The 20,139-nt window shown below is 41.7% G+C and overlaps 1 protein-coding gene across 5 annotated transcripts in view; it reads right to left on the bottom strand.

Moving 5' to 3' along the window:
• Positions 1-20,139, bottom strand: part of DYM (dymeclin) — a 212,582-nt gene that overhangs the window by 85,154 nt on the left and 107,289 nt on the right. For 2 of the 5 annotated variants that reach the window (XM_040090372.2, XM_040090373.2), the window contains one exon: positions 11,216-11,380. The exons of the other annotated variants lie outside the window; for them this stretch is intronic. In XM_040090372.2, the coding sequence (XP_039946306.1) occupies positions 11,216-11,380 (165 nt within the window). The remainder of the gene's footprint in view (positions 1-11,215; positions 11,381-20,139) is intronic. 5 annotated transcript variants of the gene reach the window in all.

The raw sequence follows: 20,139 nt of genomic DNA, 5'->3' as shown, positions 1-20,139 counted from the left end.
TGGGCCCAATTTGAAATACAGGAAATTGCATTTAACTGTAAGAGAAAAACCACAAGTTACTCAGAGAGCACCATCCTTGGACATTTTAAACATCAGTTGGATGTAGCCTTGGGCATACAGCTCTTGGTGATCTTGGACACGACAATCTTCAAAGATACTTCCTAACCAGGCATTTTGATGATTCCCTGAAATCACTGAGCACAAACGTGGAGCACAACTCAATAAACCACAAAATGCAAGGAAAACTGCCTGCTGGGAATGAATACCAAGTCAAATGTAGAAACCTGTAAAGCCACAACTGCACGACAAAGCACTCCGGGAAACACAGAAAACGTACTTCAGGGTAAAATCCTGCAGTAGCAAGAGGATTGCTTGTTGATTAATTACAAGAATACAGTATTGGAAAGATCTGATTTTATTTATTAGGTTGGAAGTTTTTTAGAATCACCAATTTTTAATTTTTGCTGAGTGGGTGTCACACTAAAAGCAAGAACTTGCATCTTTTTTCACTCCGGTGAAAAAGAAAACATCTATGTTGAATTCCTTTAGAAGTTTTCTGCAAAATTGAGGAGTAATCACTGAATTTTCACCAACTGGAAGTCAAAAAACCTATCACACTACTGCTGACAGGTCCATTAGAGGTACTTTACTACATCTTATCTATAAAACTAGATTTTCCTCATTTATAAAATAACCTGGCAACTAATACAGAATACAGGCAAAATGTAATACTGCACATTATGCACCTAGAAGTATTTAAGGTAACCAAGTGCACAAGGCAGGAACATTAAATGGGAACTTTAAAATCTTTCATTAGTTACATGTATTGAACCAGTTTTCAGCTAGCTGACGCCCCAGAAAACTTCCAGCAGAAGAAAAGCCAAACACTAATCACTGTCCTGGAGGTTACACTGGGGCTGCAGGATTAGTCATCTTTGGAAACCAGTTGTGGTTGTTCCTATTTTCCTCTCCCACTGCTTTTTCTGATCTGTGGCTGCTGCAGTGGGAGCATTCTCATCAATGTTTTCTCATAAATTCAGCTTACAAACACGAAAGAACAAAACCACTTAAGAATAGCTCACAGCTCTCACCCCCTACATCCTGCTGCAGAGTGGGGATCCAAAAACTCCTTACACAACTTAAATCAATCCTTTGGAGGATTGGAATAAAGAGCTGACTAAATCTTCCCCCCAAGCCTCTTTCTGCATTTCTTGGTCAAACAGGCTGTGGTGAGGAAGAGCGATACCAAAATGTGAGAAGACATAGCAGTTCTTGTTTTCAGATGTTCTCAATGGAAGCTGGAAATTAAAAGAACAGAAGGAGTCATTCTTACAGTGTCATTAATTTTGCAAATCTGGAATAGTTTGGGCCACTTAGGTCAGGATGAAAGGATCTGGACGCCCGTTTCCAATTTTTCAGGCGTTACACCTTCAGTAAGCAGGTCAGCAATGTTCCCTATTCCCTCCATTCAGCTTCTTTCCTCCCCATCCTGTTCCAGCCATATGGGGATCCAGGCCAGGTCTGCAGGACCCAGCAGCTCGGGGGCTCTGCTTCTGTAGCAATGAGCTTACGACCCCTCACTGGTGGCACCTGCCTCTTTGTTGGTGAATCACTGATTTAGATTCAACAGCTGGGCAGCTGGGAGACTACATAACAGCTGGGCAGCTGGGATTAGATGCCTCTAATCACTTATATTGTTCAATTTTTAAAAAATTTTTTTGTTGTTGTTGTTGTTGTTATTATTATTATTTTTTAAACAAAACAAACAAAACTTTCCAAACTCACGCTATCCACAGCTATAGTTAATTAGAAGAATATAAACTCTCAGGTATTTCTACTAAGCAGGTCTGCCCTATGGCTCCTGCACAGAACATCTCTGCAGCATGTATCACAACAACTGCTTTAAGACAACTTGGGATTACTGGAACAAACCCTGGGTTTCACTATAAAAGTTTTATCTCCCGGACATACCACTTTTAAACTAACATACCAGCCCCACATCAGCAGACCATTCAGATATCCTCCTTATGCACAACATCTCACAAACCAAATTATGTTTCAAGTGAAAGCCTCCTATGAACCTACAAGTATGTTGTGAGGTTCTTTCATTTTTAACTGCACTGTTGATTCTTGGGGTTATTGATAAAAAATAACTGCTGAACTAAAATTTTATATATTTGATGAAGTGGAACATGCTGCATGCAACCTTAAAAGCATAAAACTTTAAACTTCTTGTCCTCTACATTAACAAGATTAATTTCTTGCTGCTTCTGCTCTTCAGAGTCCTTGATCAAAATTTAAAATTTCCTTCATCACCATTGTTCATATGCACGATTTGAATTCTTTAAGCTCATCCATCCCTGTCTCCAAGAGACACCTGCAAAGATGTCTGCTGCACTGTTCTTCTTGTGAATAATTTATTACTCAAGGTTTGCAAAGTTCTTTGAAATATTTTAGTACCGAGGGTACTGCCCAGTTCTGGGTAGACACCCAGATCTCTCTCAGGAGTCCCATGTATGTGTTTTAAGCATTTAATTCTCAACTGGTATCAAGATGCAGATACTTGTGCTTAAAGGGGAAAAAAAAAAGCATTCTGATGCTTCAGGCATTCTGACTGTAACATCTTAATCAAAATTATCAATTGCGACAACTCTAGCTGCAGTCAATACCTCCTTTATTTTGATAAATGGGAAGATGTTTTGAATCAGTAACGTATGTTTGTTATTTTCTAAATGAGTATTTTTCTATATTTAGGCAATAATTATTTTACTAAGCTGCTTTCACTAGTCAAAGTTCATGCAATGCTGTTTGGGAAATCCAAACAGACATGAGTGCATCACCTAGATGGAGAAAGCCAAGAACAGCTGCAGGGCACCTCCTGCTGCCAGTGGCAGTGACTTAAGGAAGCTGCTGGAGAGGTGCAACCTGGAAAGTTAGCAGAGATTAGAGCGAATTCTTTCCCATTTCAGCCATAAACTGCTTCAGGATGTTCAGACTGACACGCATTTTGTTAGCATTCTCCTGAACTCTTCATGCAAGTTATGGCATTTTTCTCCTTTTACTCCCAAAACAATAGCTTATTTACATACTTACCAAAGAATAAGACACCCTCCCAATGCTGATTAAATGCCAGACATTACGTAGGGATGCAAAACCCCCGGACTCTGAACATACTGCTACAATGGAAATGTGTGAAAGTAATTTTGTTCCAGTTTCATCTCATGGGAATGTGGGCTCATAAGCATCCAATTAAAAATAATTCCGACTTATCGAGATGTGTTTTAGCTTCACATGCTAATGTGGTAGAATGCGTCTAGAACATGCCTGTGATAGAATTTTACCAGGGTGGGAGGAATAAAGATTATTATAGAGAAAGAACATCACTCTTGCATTTTTTTCCCCTTTCAATTTCATTCTCTGTACATGAGAATGCAGAGTTTTGGCAGCCTGTCTGTTTTGTACTATTTGGGTCAAATCACCTGGGGAACATGAGAAGATATAATTTTTAATGGGAAGATTCCAAATCAAAATGCAGCTTTTTAAAGCAATCTGTAAGGCAAACAAATGAACAAAATCCTGCATGGCAATCTGCCTGTAACTTCCATTTTTTATTCCCAAAGAAGCCACTTTGGTCCACTCATCTGACACAAGCCATCGGAATTCCCTCAGCTACTTCCTCCTTCAAGTCCAATAGCTCTGGCAGGACTTGGATATATCTTTTAGTAGAACATCCAATCTCATTTAAAAATTCCAATCTAGGGAAATCCAGAGGCCTTGTTAAACTATTCCAGTGACTCATACACCATGTAAAAAAAGATGGACCAGTCTCAGCTGGATTTGCTTTCCAGCTACTGGAGTGCATTGTACTTTTGCATCAAATCACAAAATACCCTGAGCTGGAAGGGGCCCACAGGGATCAGGGAATCCAGCCCCTGTCCCTGCACAGACACCCCAACAATCCCACTCTGTGCACCCCTGGCAGCTCTGTCCAAGCTCTCCTGGAGCTCTGGCAGAGCCCAGCCCCTGTCCCTGCACAGACACCCCAACAATCCCACCCTGTGCACCCCTGGCAGCTCTGTCCAAGCTCTCCTGGAGCTCTGGCAGAGCCCAGCCCCTGTCCCTGCACAGACACCCCAACAATCCCACCCTGTGCACCCCTGGCAGCTCTGTCCAAGCTCTCCTGCAGCTCTGGCAGAGCCCAGCCCCTGTCCCTGCACAGACACCCCAACAATCCCACCCTGTGCACCCCTGGCAGCTCTGTCCAAGCTCTCCTGGAGCTCTGGCAGAGCCCAGCCCCTGTCCCTGCACAGACACCCCAACAATCCCACCCTGTGCACCCCTGGCAGCTCTGTCCAAGCTCTCCTGCAGCTCTGGCAGAGCCCAGCCCCTCTCCCTGCACAGACACCCCAACAATCCCACCCTGTGCACCCCTGGCAGCTCTGTCCAAGCTCTCCTGGAGCTCTGGCAGAGCCCAGCTCCTGTCCCTGCACAGACACCCCAACAATCCCACCCTGTGCACCCCTGGCAGCTCTGTCCAAGCTCTCCTGGAGCTCTGGCAGAGCCCAGCCCCTGTCCCTGCACAGACACCCCAACAATCCCACCCTGTGCACCCCTGGCAGCTCTGTCCAAGCTCTCCTGGAGCTCTGGCAGCCTCGGGGCCGTGCCCATTCTCTGGAGAGCCTGGACAGTGCCTGCACCCTCTGGGGGAAGAACCTTTCCCTGATATCCAACCTAAACCTCCCCTGACTAACTTATTAAAGAGCCCCCTTACTGAAGGATTTATTTACCCTTAATCTTCCAAGTAATTCAAGGAGTAAACTCATAAAAATGCCAGAGTACTTCTGATTTCTTTCAAAGTCAACCTGGACCTTTTATCTTGTAGGATGATCTATGTGAGTGGAACCCCACAAGATCTATGAAAATATACCTTGCTTTCATCAAGCTTAGACAATTATATTTTTATATCAGCATTCTCTCCCCTTCACTGATCAGTCCTTCCCTAAAAACTATTTTTGATACTTAATTTTAAATAGGGCAGGACTTAACAAATCAATGTGGAGAGTTTCTACTAGATAAGCACCCACTTCATAAGCATCCAGTTAAACTGCATTTGAGACCTGCAAGCCAGGCAGTTCTTCACCCAGTGAATACCCACAGTATTGATTTTATATCTCACTGGTTTCTTAATCATTATGCTGCGGAGTACAAAGATAAATAATCTGTAATAGAATTATTTATAAACAATTCTGCTCTGCCAAGTCACTCAATGTTGAGTGTAAAGTGATCCCTCCATAATAAACAACTCCAAGCCTCCAATAAAATTATGAGCAGCTGACTAAAAATCACAATTGCAAAGCAACAAAATATTAAATTATACTCATTCAACAGACCTCTGACCTTTTTTTTTTTTTTTTAAATTTTATTACCCCCCCAAAGAAAAATGATTAAATGAGGTGGATTTTGGGAAAATGATCCACACCAATGCAGCAGCCAAAAAAAAAGCCTCATCTCCTGAGCTGTACCCCCGGCTCAGGAACTGAGCCCCACAGACTATCTTGTATGAAAGCCCAGAGCACAGTTTCCATAGAATTTTACAGGCCACTCTAGAGAAACCTCAGCATATGGGTACTAACAAACCAGCCTGAATCCTTGAAGAAATATTAATGCAGTTTGACTGTCTTTTTTTTCCTTTGTCAATTTTCACTTGTTCTTACTTCTATTTACTTCTTAAGTGACTTAATTGAATTCTGTCAGCTGTTTCATAGTCTGCCTAAGACTGAAGTTTAAAATACACCATAACCACTGAACTCAATGACTGTTGGTTGACTATCACAGCAACTCACAGCATCGGGCAGGCATTGAAAATAAAAAATAAAACTGTGCATATTAAACCCAGTAGGAAAAAGACAACCTTTGAGACATCAGGTTTAACACTGGCAATGGCTACATTTAGAATTTATCAGTGGCACAGCATTAAGACAAAAAAAAAATTGTCCATTGTACAAAAATGTATCATTTCCAACTCCGACATTAAAGGCTGGGGAAATTATGCCACGTGTTTCAATAACAAGAAAAAATTCCCAGCTCACCCATAATGACACTCTCTGATCAGGCAATGACACTGCATCCCTGAATGGTACCAATCCAGTTCCCACCAGCCTCTCAGCTTGGCAGGATGCTGAGCAGACATTACTGAATGGCGTTTGGGGGAACAGAAAGGAAAAAGAGAAGGAAAAATATCATTGCTCAAATGCCAGCTCTGGAAGAAAAGTGCGAAACTTATTTAAATATCCTGTAAAAAAATCATGGTTTTTCTCAGTATTGTAAAAAAACCAACCCCAAGTTGTTTATTTTTGAAAAGCGCTTAAATATACCAATTTTTTAAGTGTATTGGAGAAATAAATTTTCCTTTAGGGAAAAATACTTTAAACTATGCTATCTACCATTCCAAATATAGTTTGCTTTAGTGATAAATGAAGTGGAGCTGGTTTTTGCCTGTGACAGACCCAGATTCTGCCATCTCCATTACTCTACTTTTAATCCTATGACAAATGTGGGGCCATTTACAAAAGCTCTGACAGGTTAAGCTCACAGTGAAGCAAGACCAATGTTTGTCCTATCCCTGGAAGTGTTCCAGGCCAGGTTGGACAGGGCTTGGAGCAATCTGGGACAGTGGATGGTGTCCCTGGTCCCTGGAAGGGGGTGGAATGAGATGAGTTTTAGGGTCCCTTCTAACACAAAGCATTTAATGCAAGGCTGATGTATTGACTATTTTACTTGCACTAACTTAGGGTGACTTTTTTAACTAACTGCCTAAAACCTCAATGGCAATAAACGCTCAGAGTTATCAGAGAAAAATAATTCACATCTGTCAAGCCCCATTTAAAAGAATATGAATTGATGCTTATCTCCACATATCATTAATGCAAACAAAAGCCATTTAGGGTTCAATCATACACGTTTGCCTCATGTTCTTCCCCACCTTCCCTTCACAGACTAAAATCAAAGAAAATATGTCAGAGTTGCATATGTTTTAGCTGTTTTTGAGGATGATACCTGGACATGTTTCCTACATTGTCAGGTCAGTAATCCATACAAGGACACAGGACTGGCATCCAGGCCCTATGCCCCACCACAGCTCACTCTCCGAGGAAAAAGAAACTGGAAACTGGATAATAAATTCAAGTTGGCTTTAAGCAGCACTTCAGCATCAGGTTGCAGCAACAGAACCATTTCTAGTAAATTAGCAGCATTTCTCAAAGCTAGCCTCCAAGGCCCTGATAACACTAAGGCAACACATTCTTAAATTAATGTAATTGCATAATTCCATTGACTCTGATGGCACGGGAGAAGGATGGCTGCAAAGCTCATTCTCCATACGCTTCAGACACTGTGCCAGAACACTTCTGAAAGGGAGCATTACAAGCTTAGGAGATGCATTTTGCTGTTTAAACAAACCTAGCATTAAGTAAGTAAAGATAAGCAAAAAGGGGAAACTGAATTGTCAATTTGATATCATATTTCTTGGTCTTTTTTATCTGGGAAAAAAACCCCTAATTTAAATTAATCCACAGTAAATTTTACCTCTCCTACTTTGAGACATGTTTACCCAATTTACAGGGCTCAGCAAAACTGTATTTCCTGCTTTCACACAGAGTGTCAAGCTTGCTATGAAACTAAAACTGTCCATAATTTGTTCAGCATCCTAGAACTAATCACTGCTTGTTAGCTGCCTCTTTGCTAGTACATACACTAAGCCAGTCTGCCTTCAAAAGCAATTTTCCTGAGCTTGACTGCAACCCAAAGAGGTTTAAAACAAAATGAGAACACACACGAGCATTAAAACATCATACGATGAATATGAAACGCAAAAGGAAACAGTAAGAGTGGCAAACATATCTCACATCAAAAGCACAGTTGCTGCAATAAAAAATACATAGCACAGCCACAACAGAATTATTAGACATTAGGAATTTCACATTACAAACCCAGGCTCAATATTTACGCTATGCTAATGCTGCACATAATAAAATGGGCATTTTATCCACTACATTTCTAGAATGTGCAAGAGCCTGAAAGCAACACTGGCACTAAATCCCAACAAAAGCTGTCTGGAAAACTGGTGTTGTGGGCTTGCTCCCAGTGCGATAGCAAAATATGTGCTATCTTGCATTCCCTCCTCCCTGCTTTAACCAGTGCTGGCTGTCCAGTAAGTGTGGGGTGTGTGCCACGTCACCACCAGCTTCTTACACATGTCCATGGTACACTGAAAACCTCAGAAACACAAAAAGGTTTGGGTTGGAAGCGAGGGGAAGGAGCAAGTATTACCACAACCCCTGCCATGTGCAGGGACAGCTTCCACTGTCCCAGGTGCTCCAAGCCCTGTCCAGCCTGGCCCTGGACACTGCCAGGGATCCAGGGGCAGCCACAGCTGCTCTGGGCACCCTGTGCCAGGGCCTCAACACCCTCCCAGACACCAATTCCTTCCCAGGATCCCAGCTGTGCCTGCCCTCTGGCACTGGGAGCCATTCCCTGGGGGCTGTCCCTGGGTGCCTTGTCCCCAGTCCCTCTGCAGCTCTCCTGGAGCCCCTTCAGGCCCTGGCAGGGGCTCGGAGCTCTCCCTGGAGCCTTCTCTTGTGCAGCTGAGCAGCCCCAGCTGTGCCAGGCTGGCTCCAGAGCAGAGGGGCTCCAGCCCTGGCAGCATCTCCGTGGCCTCCTCTGCGCTGGCTGCAGCAGCTCCACGTCCTTGTGCTGCTGGAGGCAGGGCTGGAGCAGCTCTGCAGGTGGGCTCTCAGCTGAGCACAGGGGCACAGGGGCAGGATCCCCCCTGCCCTGCTGCCCACGCTGCTTTTGAACGTGTTTAATCCAAACATTAATATATTTGCACATGAAATCTACCAAAATAGTAATGAAAACTGTAATTTTTGATAAGTACAAAGACAGGCAACACCATCTGTGGGTATCAGAGTATCACTAGAGACCTGCTGCTCAGGGCTAAATTTTGTATTCTTTGCCAGGAATACTGGATTGTGGGTGGTGATTTAAAAATCACCGTAATTAATTATCCTCTGCCTTCAGTAATTTATAAATTCTATCTTTTGTCTAAACAGGCTGATCCCACAATAAAACACTGCAGTAGTTAATACAGGATGAATGCATGGATTCACACAAAAAACTTGACACCTCAATTATGCTGTTGTATTTGTTGCTACTTACAGAATGAGACAGGCAAATTTCCTGAGCGTGCAACCTCTCTAATCATCCAATATCAAAACAACAATAGGGAATTAGCCATAAAAAACTGCTACAGCAGTTATTTTTTCAGCAGCAATTTCTATTTCAAACCCTCTGTTCTCCTCCAATCTCAGAAAAAGATAACGTGAATTGAAAATCTGAGATTTTACAATCTGCTAGATTGATGTACTCTAATATATCTCAACTGATGCATAAGCCCCATTTCAGAAAGTGATATCAGTAAAAAATTTCTCCACCAGTTTTGGTACGGGGAGAAACAAGATGAATGTTTTTGCTCTAAAGCCTTCACAAACTTGTTACATGAAAACACATACAGTGTTTCTGGTACTTATTTTAATCCACAAAACACCTGAAAGATGCAACATCCATGGAGAAGCACTTAGTCTCCCAAGGACGATTTTGTCAGCTTAATGTGTAGTGCTGCTGCTGTACAGAACTACCAAAATTTCATGAAAACAAGCTGGGAGAATTATACAATTTCTTTTACATTTTCAGGATATCATTCCTACATGTAAAACATTACATTTTAAAGAAGATTGTAGTGTAGACTGCACTTATTATTAGTATTCATTTTTAAATAAGCCTTTGAAATCTCAGGTTTTTGACTACTTTAATACCATATCCCTGTTCCAAATTAATCTGGAGAATGCCCCTGGGACAGCTAGATTTTCATCTCCTGTTGAGATCTTCAGAGTAATTCTCCATCATTATGTAGTACTATAAATTTTTTCTTTTGTACAAAAAGAGCTATTTCAGCTTGCATGCCGTATTTTCTTCCCTTGACAATCAAGCTGTTTTTACTTATGTTTACTGTGTGGTCTCTTGCTATTGTATGCTGGCTTTGCTGGGAAGCTGCATTTCCACCCTGGATGCTTTCCATGTTCTGATCAATTTTGTCACGCAATTTTTTCCTTGTTTTCCCAAAGCTTCTAGGATCTAGGTTAATATATTTAATCATCCACAGCATCAACAATGAAATAGTAAAACTTGAATTTTTACTTGGAGTAAAAAGCTGAGAGAAATCCTTCGGGTATGGCAAGTAGGACCTACTTTTAAATTCACCCTTTTTACAGTTTCTGTAAAGCATCTATAATTCTCTATCACAAACAAGGATTTGGGGCTGATGGATTCTCACCATTCTTATTCTGTATAATTAAAAGTGATCAGGCGTACAAAAAAAAAAAAAAAAAAAAAATCTTTCTTAACTGCCTGAAGTAACAACCAACAGAAGAGAAAATGGACTCAACTTCTGCCAGGGGAGCTTTAGGTTGGATATTGGGAAAAACTTCTTAACCCCAAGGGTGGCCAAGCATTGTCATAGCTGCCCAGGGCAGAGGTGCAGTCCCCATCCCTGGAGGGATTTAGAAGCTGAGTGGATGTGGCACTTGGGGACAGGGGTCAGTGGTTGCCTTGGCAGTGCTGGGAAATGGTTGAATTCGATGATCTTGGAGGGCTTTTCCAGCACAAACAATCCTGTGATTAAGTGCCACGAAAACATCCTGAACTTGAGGCAAAAGCTCTATCATTCCTATTCTTGAAAAGCAAATTATATAGACAATGTTACAAATAAAACAATGGATGTCAAGGAAGTATTAGACACTTGCATGTAAGACAACTTAAATCTCTGCACCAATTCCAAACAAAGTATGCAACTGCAATGGAAGTTTTGTGAATCACAGCTCACGTTCTTATGTCAAGGCTTTGGAAATGGATTAAAATACTTAAACACAAAAAGTATTTAAAGCTTCCAAAGGCCAAAGAATTTGTATTCTAAATTTAAAAAGACAAACCCAAACCATTACTGAACTCCCATTTCTAACACACTTTTTAGAATATACACCAAGGATGCCATAAAGACACAAGCCATCCCTTTAGAAATAAAAATTATTCATCAAAAAACATGCACAGATCAGTCACAGGGCATGCAGCATGCAGTAAATGGAGAGCAGAGGTTAATAACCTGGAAGCATAGGATCTGAGAATGTGAGAACAAGTTAAAGACAAGAGTTCCTCTCCATTGTCACTGAGGGTCGAGAAGCAATGCTGCAGCGTAGAGCAGTGGGAGTGGGGGAAATACAGTTTGTCCAAGACATACACATATCTCCGCAAGTGGCGGCAGGTATAACTGAAAGACAAGGGTAGAGGGAGACAAAACAGAAAAAAGAGGTGTTTTCCTTTAAGAAAGCTAAGTCATGGTTTAACATCCCTGGCTTTTGTGCCAAGAGTCAATGGAAGATGCCAAGAAAGCAATGGAGCGGTTTGACATAAAACAACAGTTTCAAGAAACAGAGGGATCTGTTTGCCCCTGTGCCCACACACGGGTTCTGTCACTGCTGCACGGGGAGTTTGCCAAGTCTCACGCGTTAGACACAAGAATTTGGGCTTCTTTTGGTATGTGTGTCATTTCTCTCCTTCCTCCCCCCGTTTTTTTTTTCTCAGTATCATCTTAAGGAACGTTTTATCTCTCTCTCTCAATATGCCCAAAAATTATAAACGCAGGAGACTGGCCCCTAGTTTACAAAGGTTACCTTTAAAAAAAAAAAACCTAAGAATGTTCAAAAAATTTAACCACCCTTCAAGAAAACTGACTGAAAACAGTTGACTTAAAGGGGAAAAAATCACACATAATTATTGCTCAGTGTGAACTGCTCTTGCAGCCTGGGATTTCAGTGGTAGAACAGTCCTGTATTTAATTCTAGTTGCTCAAATGTGATGCTTAATAACAACAGCTACTCAATTAAAACCTGGCCAGCTTTTCCACGAAGAGCTACAGTCACTTCTATGAAGCAACTATAGAGCAAGCAAAAAACATTTAAAATTTATATTAAGCAACCCTGAATACACCTGAGTCAGAGATATATTGCCTTTGCCTATGCACAGCATATCCTCCCACTCATAATGGAAAGGAAAATAAATTCATTAGTGTAGTTCACCTGCAAAAAACTGCATAACTGGAAAGCTCAGAGGCACATAGAAAATATAATCTCAACCACGTTTTATTCCAGGCTTTGTACAGAAAATACTTCACTGCATAATGGTGCATAGCCCAGGGTGTGCCAAGCATGATGGTGTGATGATGTGACTCAGTGATCTTACAGCTGGACTTGGTAATCCTGGAGATCTTTTCCAACCTTAATGATTCTGTGATTCTAAGTTGTTCAGTTCAACCAGCCTAATACACTGAGAGGAAAAAAAAAAAAAGTCACCTTATGATGGTGCTACCAGGCTCTGCTGTCCTCCTCTGCAGCCGGGGGACATGGCTCACTCCAGGACAGATGAACCCATGGAGTGTTAAACTGGGAAAGTTTCCCATAGAGATTTATGAAACCAAGTCTCTTTTACTGACTTTGGCAAGAACCAACCACAACTGAACTCTAGGCTCCACCATCCTCACCAAATCAAAAAAAACCCCCACTGTTTCATAACTTCATAGGTGGAAAATTGGTCCAGGGGTTATACACCCAACCACCTTCACTTCAGAGTCTAGCGTCGCTCTAAATCCCTACCTGACATAGTCACATGTGGCTGAAACATTGTTTCCTGAGATAAAATCTTTTGTGTCCTATGGGCAAGAAACAGGTCAAAGAAGAGTCCCACCTGCAGCTAAGGGGAGCAATCAGTGGGGCTCGAAACCCAAGACTGTATCAAAACCAACACCTCCCTCTGCTTTGCTTTAAACAACACTCACTACTGGGTTAAATCAGTCCTATCTTTGCTACGGAAGTTAAACACAAAATCCCTTTTGACATTTCATTTGCAGATACGATAATTTTCAGGAGATGAAGAAGCTTCAAGGATGCAGTTTCCTAAACTTTCATGCCTTTTCCGCTTTCCTCACCACAGCACGTTGTGAGCAACTCTATTCACTCCATAAACGAGGGACGGAGAAGATAAAGGATTTACAGAGAAAGAAAACCCTCAACCCACAAGCCTGCTCTTCCAGCTACCCAAAGGGGCCACATATTTTTCTCCAAAAGCAGAATAAAGAGCGTAATTTAGAATGATGATGCTTAGAACATTTAAATGTTTCCAAGTCCATCATTAACATTTACTGTATTTAACCAGTCCTCTTACTAGAAAACTTCTTCCAGCCATTCAGTCTTGTTAGATTTATCAACAAATTGAACAGGTCTTCCATTTGATAATCCCAGGATGGTTTGGATGGAAAGAGACATTAAAGCTCATCTCATTCTACCTCCTCCCATGAGCAGGGACAGCTTCCACTGTCCCAGGCTGCTCCAAGCCCCGTCCAGCCTGGCCTTGGACACTGCCAGGGATCCAGGGGCAGCCACAGCTGCTCTGGGCACCCTGTGCCAGGGCCTCAACACCCTCCCAGACACCAATTCCTTCCCAGGATCCCAGCTGTGCCCGCCCTCTGGCACTGGGAGCCATTCCCTGGGTGCTGTCCCTGGGTGCCTTGTCCCCAGTCCCTCTGCAGCTCTCCTGGAGCCCCTTCAGGCCCTGGCAGGGGCTCGGAGCTCTGCCTGGAGCCTTCTCTTGTGCAGCTGAGCAGCCCCAGCTGTGCCAGGCTGGCTCCACAGGGAAAGTGACAGCAACTGTCTTTGACCTCTGTCAATACTCCCCATGGACGGGAAGAACAAGACTTGATCCCTTAATCACCATCACTGTATTCAGGCTTAACTGAGCAGTGGGTGTGGGTGAGGCCACAGCATGCATTGGAGGAGGAGAAGTTTCCCCAAACCAACACTCAGAGGCTCTGGAGACTCACACAGGGTGACACAGTGCCAGCACCACGGCCCTCCATAGGCCGTTCCTATTTTCAAAGCTGAATCTGTCTACTTAGAAGTTTGATGTTTAACCCACACCAAGAGCAATGCAATCTGAATAATAGGGCAGTAAATCAGAATAAAATCAAGGCTTAAGAACAGAGCTCCTTTAAGGCCATGTACATTAAGAGACTTTGACATCAATATTCACTGACTACTTGTGAGTTTGAAATAAGCTTATTTGATCCACCAGAAATTAGGTTTCTGGCTATATCTACTTTTACACGTTACTGAAATTTTTGTTTTCTGCCATGTTTTATGGGGCACACTTCTTTCAGTTTATAGGAAAAGGCAATCTTCAACTACAATGCAGCACTGAAATTTTTGAAGAAGTACTACTGCAAAAAATGAAGACATTTGTGTTTGATTTATAGTGTGTGTGCATGCGTGATATTCAGATATCCTGTTTACCTGGAGGACAAAGCTGTAGTTCACACTGTACTAAAATCCCGCTTCAAAAGACTGTAATCCCCTCATATAAAAAGCCATCTGAACAACATTTTGAATTCTGATACGACAACATGATTGTGTCCATTCTAAAAGCTAAAATGTAGAGTGCCTTGTTACACAACTCTGTCAGGGAAATTAGAGTCACTTGAGTTATCCCAATCAAAAAAAAGTTACAATTCATACATAACAGCAAGCTATCACCCTCTTTATTTATGGTAATAGAAATAATAAAACTCCTCTCTTGCCTTCTCACTACACAAAAATACATAGCAACATTCAATAGAAGTTTAAAATTATGAAAAAAAATCCATATGCTCTGTTAAAACTTCAAGTTATTAATGTTGTTTGTCTTTAATAGCCATGAAAGCCACAGAACCCAAACCTTTCAAATCCAAAGCAACAGAGGTCAGCATCAGTATTTTGGAGACTAAAGTGCCAGGATCCTTTCTGTCTGGTAGTTCCCCATCTCTCAGATTAGATCAGCTGGGACTGCCTGTGATTACAGAGCACCAGCTGGACGGAAACATAAACATCAAAACCCAACAAAAACTTTAAGATAAGAGAAGGTGGTCAAAGCCGACAGGCATCATGGCAAAGCACCAAATTCAGTCTTTATAAAGTCAGAAAGTAGCATTTAGAAGGCTCCAACGATTTAATTCCATAGGTATTTTATAGGTTCCTTGTTTGTTTTTCAAACTACTTTCTCTACTGGACATTGAGGGTGGAGAATTGAAAGAGACAAAACTTGAACACACAAAACTTGAAAACTTGAAAACACGAAAACTACCACAAAAAATGCTCACTTGCTTCAATAATGTGAATTTTGGAATAAAAATACACCTAAGAGACAGCACAGAGGACCTGACATCTGTGAAGAAGCCTGTAAACTACCTGCCACTCAAGAATTTATTGTACTCTTATTTCTGGCATCCATTAGTGATTCCTTCCCTGATCCTGGCACTGTCTAATCTTGCAACGCAGTTGGTATAAATTGAGGGAAGGGAGGAAGCCGCAGTATTGGCTGGCAAATGAAAAAAAAAAAGAGAAAAGGAAAAAAGGAAGAAAAAAAGAGAAAAGGAAAAAAAAAAAAAAAGAACACGAAAAAACCCCAAACAAACCACATTAGTCAGCCATATAACCTTCTAGAAAAGTAAAAAAAAAAAAAAACCAAAAAAACAAAACAGTGAATTTGCTCAAAGGGATAATTATAATTGGTTCTGCTTTTAACTCTCACCAATTTCTAAGCTGTCCTTTCCTCTGCCACCCTGCAAGGGCAGCCTGTTCTCATCAAGAGGTGAATGCCTTCATCTGACTGCCGTGAGAATACTCTCACACATTTATCCCAATCTTCTGTAATCCTGGAGCTCTGGTCCTCTGCCTGAGAGATTTTTAAACTTGTCTGAACCAGAAGTAGTTAGAATGAAGGCTGAGGCCCTTTACTGCACTCACTGCCTCACACAGGCACATGTAAGGGAAACATGTAAGTCCTTCACAAATATAAAAATTAACCCAGTATTTCTACATTTATTTGCAATTAAGTGCAGATTTGATGAACCCTAAGTTTTCTTTCCTTTTTTTTTTACTCCAATCAGTAAAGGCATTCTGATGACACCAGCTAAACAAGAGCATAAAAGATACACTTTAAAATCTGTGCAAGTTTGATGTGGAGAGCCAGAGGGAAGGTGGAGATATCTATGTGAATAGAATATTATCAGTAGGAAGAGACCCACAATGACTTTCTAGCCCAACTGCCTGACCAGTTCAGGGATGACCAAGTGAAAAAAACACTGCCACAGGGTACCCAGAGAAGCTGTGGCTGCCCCTGGATCCCTGGAAGTGTCCAAGGCAGGGCTGGAGAGGGCGTGAATCAACATGGAATAGTGGAAAGCGTTCCTGCCCATGGCAGAGGCTTGAAATGATGTAAGACTAAAGGTCACTTCCAACCCAAACCATTCTGGGATTCCACAATGGACCACCTCTCTAGGAAGGCTGCTCCAGGGTTTAACCACACTTTGTAAAGAAATGCTTCCTAATGTCCAGTCTGAATTGCCCCCGGGCAGTTTTGTACCATTCCCACACCCCCTATCACTAAACCCCACGGAGAAGAGGTGACTCCCTTCCTCAGGAAGCTGTCAGGGAGCAATGAGGTTGTGACTCAGCCTCTTTCTGGCCAGCCAGACTCTCCAGCTGCTCCTCACATTCCTTCCAGCCCTTTCACCAGCTTTGTTGCCCTTTCTCCGGATGCATCCAAGGACCTCCATTCACATCCCTCTCAGATGGTGCGTCCAGAACTGCACACAGTGCCCAAAATGGTGCTGCAACAACACTGAGCAAAGTGGAACAATCCCCTCCCTTCACCAACAGGTTTTGCTGTGTTTGATGTATGCCAGGATGCGGTTTTCCCTCTGGGAATGCCAAGGCATAGAAGGATGCCACAGCTTCCTGCAGCTTTAGTTATCCCCCTGATCATCTGGAAGCCCTCCAAGCACCTTGTGTGAAACCAGCAGATAGTCAAAACCAACAAATAAATTAAGACTTTGCTAAAGATTCTTCTGAAGATTCTATGAAAATTTCAACATCCTAACTGGCCACTGCAATTATTTTGGTTTAGGTGGTCATATCACTTCCAATATTTAACTCAAACTCCACATTAATTCTAGAAGTGTACGTAAGGCTACAGCCACAGACTAAGCACCTAGCAAAAAATAAGAGTTTGAAAATAAGAACCGTGGAAATTCATCATATGTTTACATTTGGTTTTTCATCCAAAATTTAAGATTTGAACAAGACAACAGCCCTAAGCAAAACATGCAAAGCCACTTACATCCTTATTTGTTTAAACTAGAAAATTGATATTTTCTCTAGTGAAATCAACTGTTATTTTAAAATAAATATATCAAAGGCAAAAACATAAACAGCACCAGATCAACATCTTAACAACACAGAAAAGAAGCAAATTGGGCAGGGTACAGAAAAGTGGTCTAAAACCTATGTTCACTAACCCCTCTACAAATACAACCTAGACTGAAACAGCATACACAGGATTCAAAAGAAAAATTCCCAGTGTTAATGTTTAAGTAATTGTGATTCATAATCTTCCTCTTGGTGCATGCCAGATTTTATGAGAGCTATAAATCTTTAACATTATTGAGAAAAAGAAAGGTCTTGAAGACATACATGCCATGTGTATTAGCTCGGAGAAACTAGATTAATCTGCAGCAATAAAAAAAGCCAATTCTACTAAGCCTGATTAAATATTTAGGTCATATTGTTTCTGTGGCAGAATTTGAAAAATGCACAGCAAATAACATCTTCCCCTGAGCTTGAAGACTTAATCACTGTATTTTCAAAAGGTAGTTATGCTACAACACAACTGTACAGGAAAACCAATATGAAAGTCTTTAAAAGAAAAATAATTGAAAGTATAAGCTAATTAAACTAGTACACATTAGTCAACACACCAAACTACCTCTATACACGTGGGCAAAATGTCACGACATGCAGTGAACATTTTATTACCGTTCATGTTTGATAACTTGTATTCTAGGAAGTCCTATTAGTCACTACTCTGTTCACAAAGACAAACCCAACCAAAATACATTCTGTACTCAAACACCAAATATATAACAACAACTTATTAGATCATCCACTCCATGAGAGCTGATTTCTATTCTGCCTGAAATATCACCAATTATTGTTATTTCATAAGGCATAGAGATCTGAAAGGCAAATCATCTCTCTGCCTGTCTCAAGGACAGGTTGGACAGGGCTTGGAGCAATCTGGTCTAGTGGAAGGTGCCCCAGCCCATGGCAGGATGGTTGGAACGGGACGATTTTTAAGATCCATTCCTACCACGGGCCAGTCTAGAACTCTGTGATTCTTGCAACAGTAAAATACATCATATACATCATGCAAAAATAGAATTTTGGATTGAAGGTTTCATTTCTGTTTAATACACTGCCACTGATGACACAATGGTACTGATGAGCCACAGCAGAAATCTAACTATCTATTTATTTTTCAGTACCAAGAATGTTCTAAAAGATCAACATGCCCATGCTCATGGAAAGAAGTTCTGGACTTCTTTGGGGTGAGTTTCTGCCACTGTGGTGTTAGCACAGTTAAACTGCTTAAGAGTTCCTCATTTTTCATACTGTTTAAGTATATTTTGTATTATTATTCTTACATTAGCATCATAATTAGGATGAAAGAGACCTTAGGGGGTCTCTAGCCCAACCTTCTGCTCAAAGCAGGGTTAAAACTGTATCCACACCTGAGCAGGAGTTTATCTGGTTGAGTCTCAGAAGCCTCCAGGGAGAGAGACCCTACAGCTCCCCTGTGCTGCTGTGCCAATTCTGCCATGACCATGAAAAATCGTATTCTTCCCTCAGCCTGGAGCCTCCTGACCATTCTCTCTCGTCCTCCTGCCACACCCTTCTGTATAAGAAGCCTGGCTCCATCTCCTCAGTAGCCTTCTCATACACATGGGAATGCTGCTCACCCTTTCTGTGAAGGTCCTGCAGTAGCCTTGCCCCAAAGCCTTCTCTCCTCCAGGCTAAACAAACCCAGTGCACTCAGCCCACCTTCCCACACCAGTGCCCAGCCACCATGCGGCCCTCCAAGGAACTCCCTTCAGTCTGGCAGCCCCTCTGCTATGTCTAGAGGCCCAAAATCTGGATGCAGTTTTCCAGATGTGATCCAACACAGTGGTCTTGCACAGGCACAAGTCAGCACGCATGGCACTTTTGGATGCATTGTACCAGTTCCTGTGGACAAGGATATGTCAGTTCTCAAGTAATCCTAACTCGATCCTTTTCCACTGCTGGCACTTTCCTTACTCCCTGATCCCCACCTAATGTCCTCTTCTAAGTAACATTCTCACAGATTTCTAAAAATACTTAATTCCTGCAGACCTTCTTTCCAGATGCAAGTATCCCTAAATTTATATCTTACATCATAAAGTGATGACAGGATTTTAAATTACATTACTGCAAAACAGCAGTTTGGCGGCGAGGGGTCACCATGGGGTTAAAGGTGCCATAACAACACAGAAAAGGATGAAAATTATTTAAATGCTTAAGAAGTGATTATTTGTGATAATGTGTCACAGATGTAAGTTCCCATGCCCTGAAGCAACTCTCTGTCACAGTCCTGGCCAAATGTACACGACAGGCTTATGAGAGGAGTATTATCTTTATGCATGAAAGTATTTATAGTGAAGGAGGGCAAGGAAATGAAAGCCAAACAAGTTCTGGAGATGTCTGATAGACTGAAAACAAAACGAGAAATATATGAGATTCTTCTACAGAAAGGCCAAATTACTTCTGTACAGATGAAATTCTATCAGAAAGAACAAAAGGATTTATATATTAAAAGCAGACAGAAATAACTGATGACCCATAAGCAAAAAAGATAGAACTCAGAGGAAGTGTCTATTCAGTTCTGATGTTTCAGACAAAGGCAAAGACTTTAATCACCCAGATGCACTGGTTACTTGGAAGGCACATATCCTCAGCAGCTTAAGAGACGCTACTATGGGAATGTTGTTTTGGAAAGCTCCTGTGCTTTTATCCTTTGGCTAGACACTTGTGATAATTCACAGGCTCTGCACGGGATTACAGCGATGCTACAACACCCTCATTAACA

Source organism: Hirundo rustica, chromosome Z (genome assembly GCF_015227805.2).
Source record: "Hirundo rustica isolate bHirRus1 chromosome Z, bHirRus1.pri.v3, whole genome shotgun sequence".
Taxonomy (NCBI): domain Eukaryota; kingdom Metazoa; phylum Chordata; class Aves; order Passeriformes; family Hirundinidae; genus Hirundo; species Hirundo rustica.
Note: the sequence above shows the minus strand (reverse complement) of the source record. Positions and strands in the feature narration are given on the sequence as shown.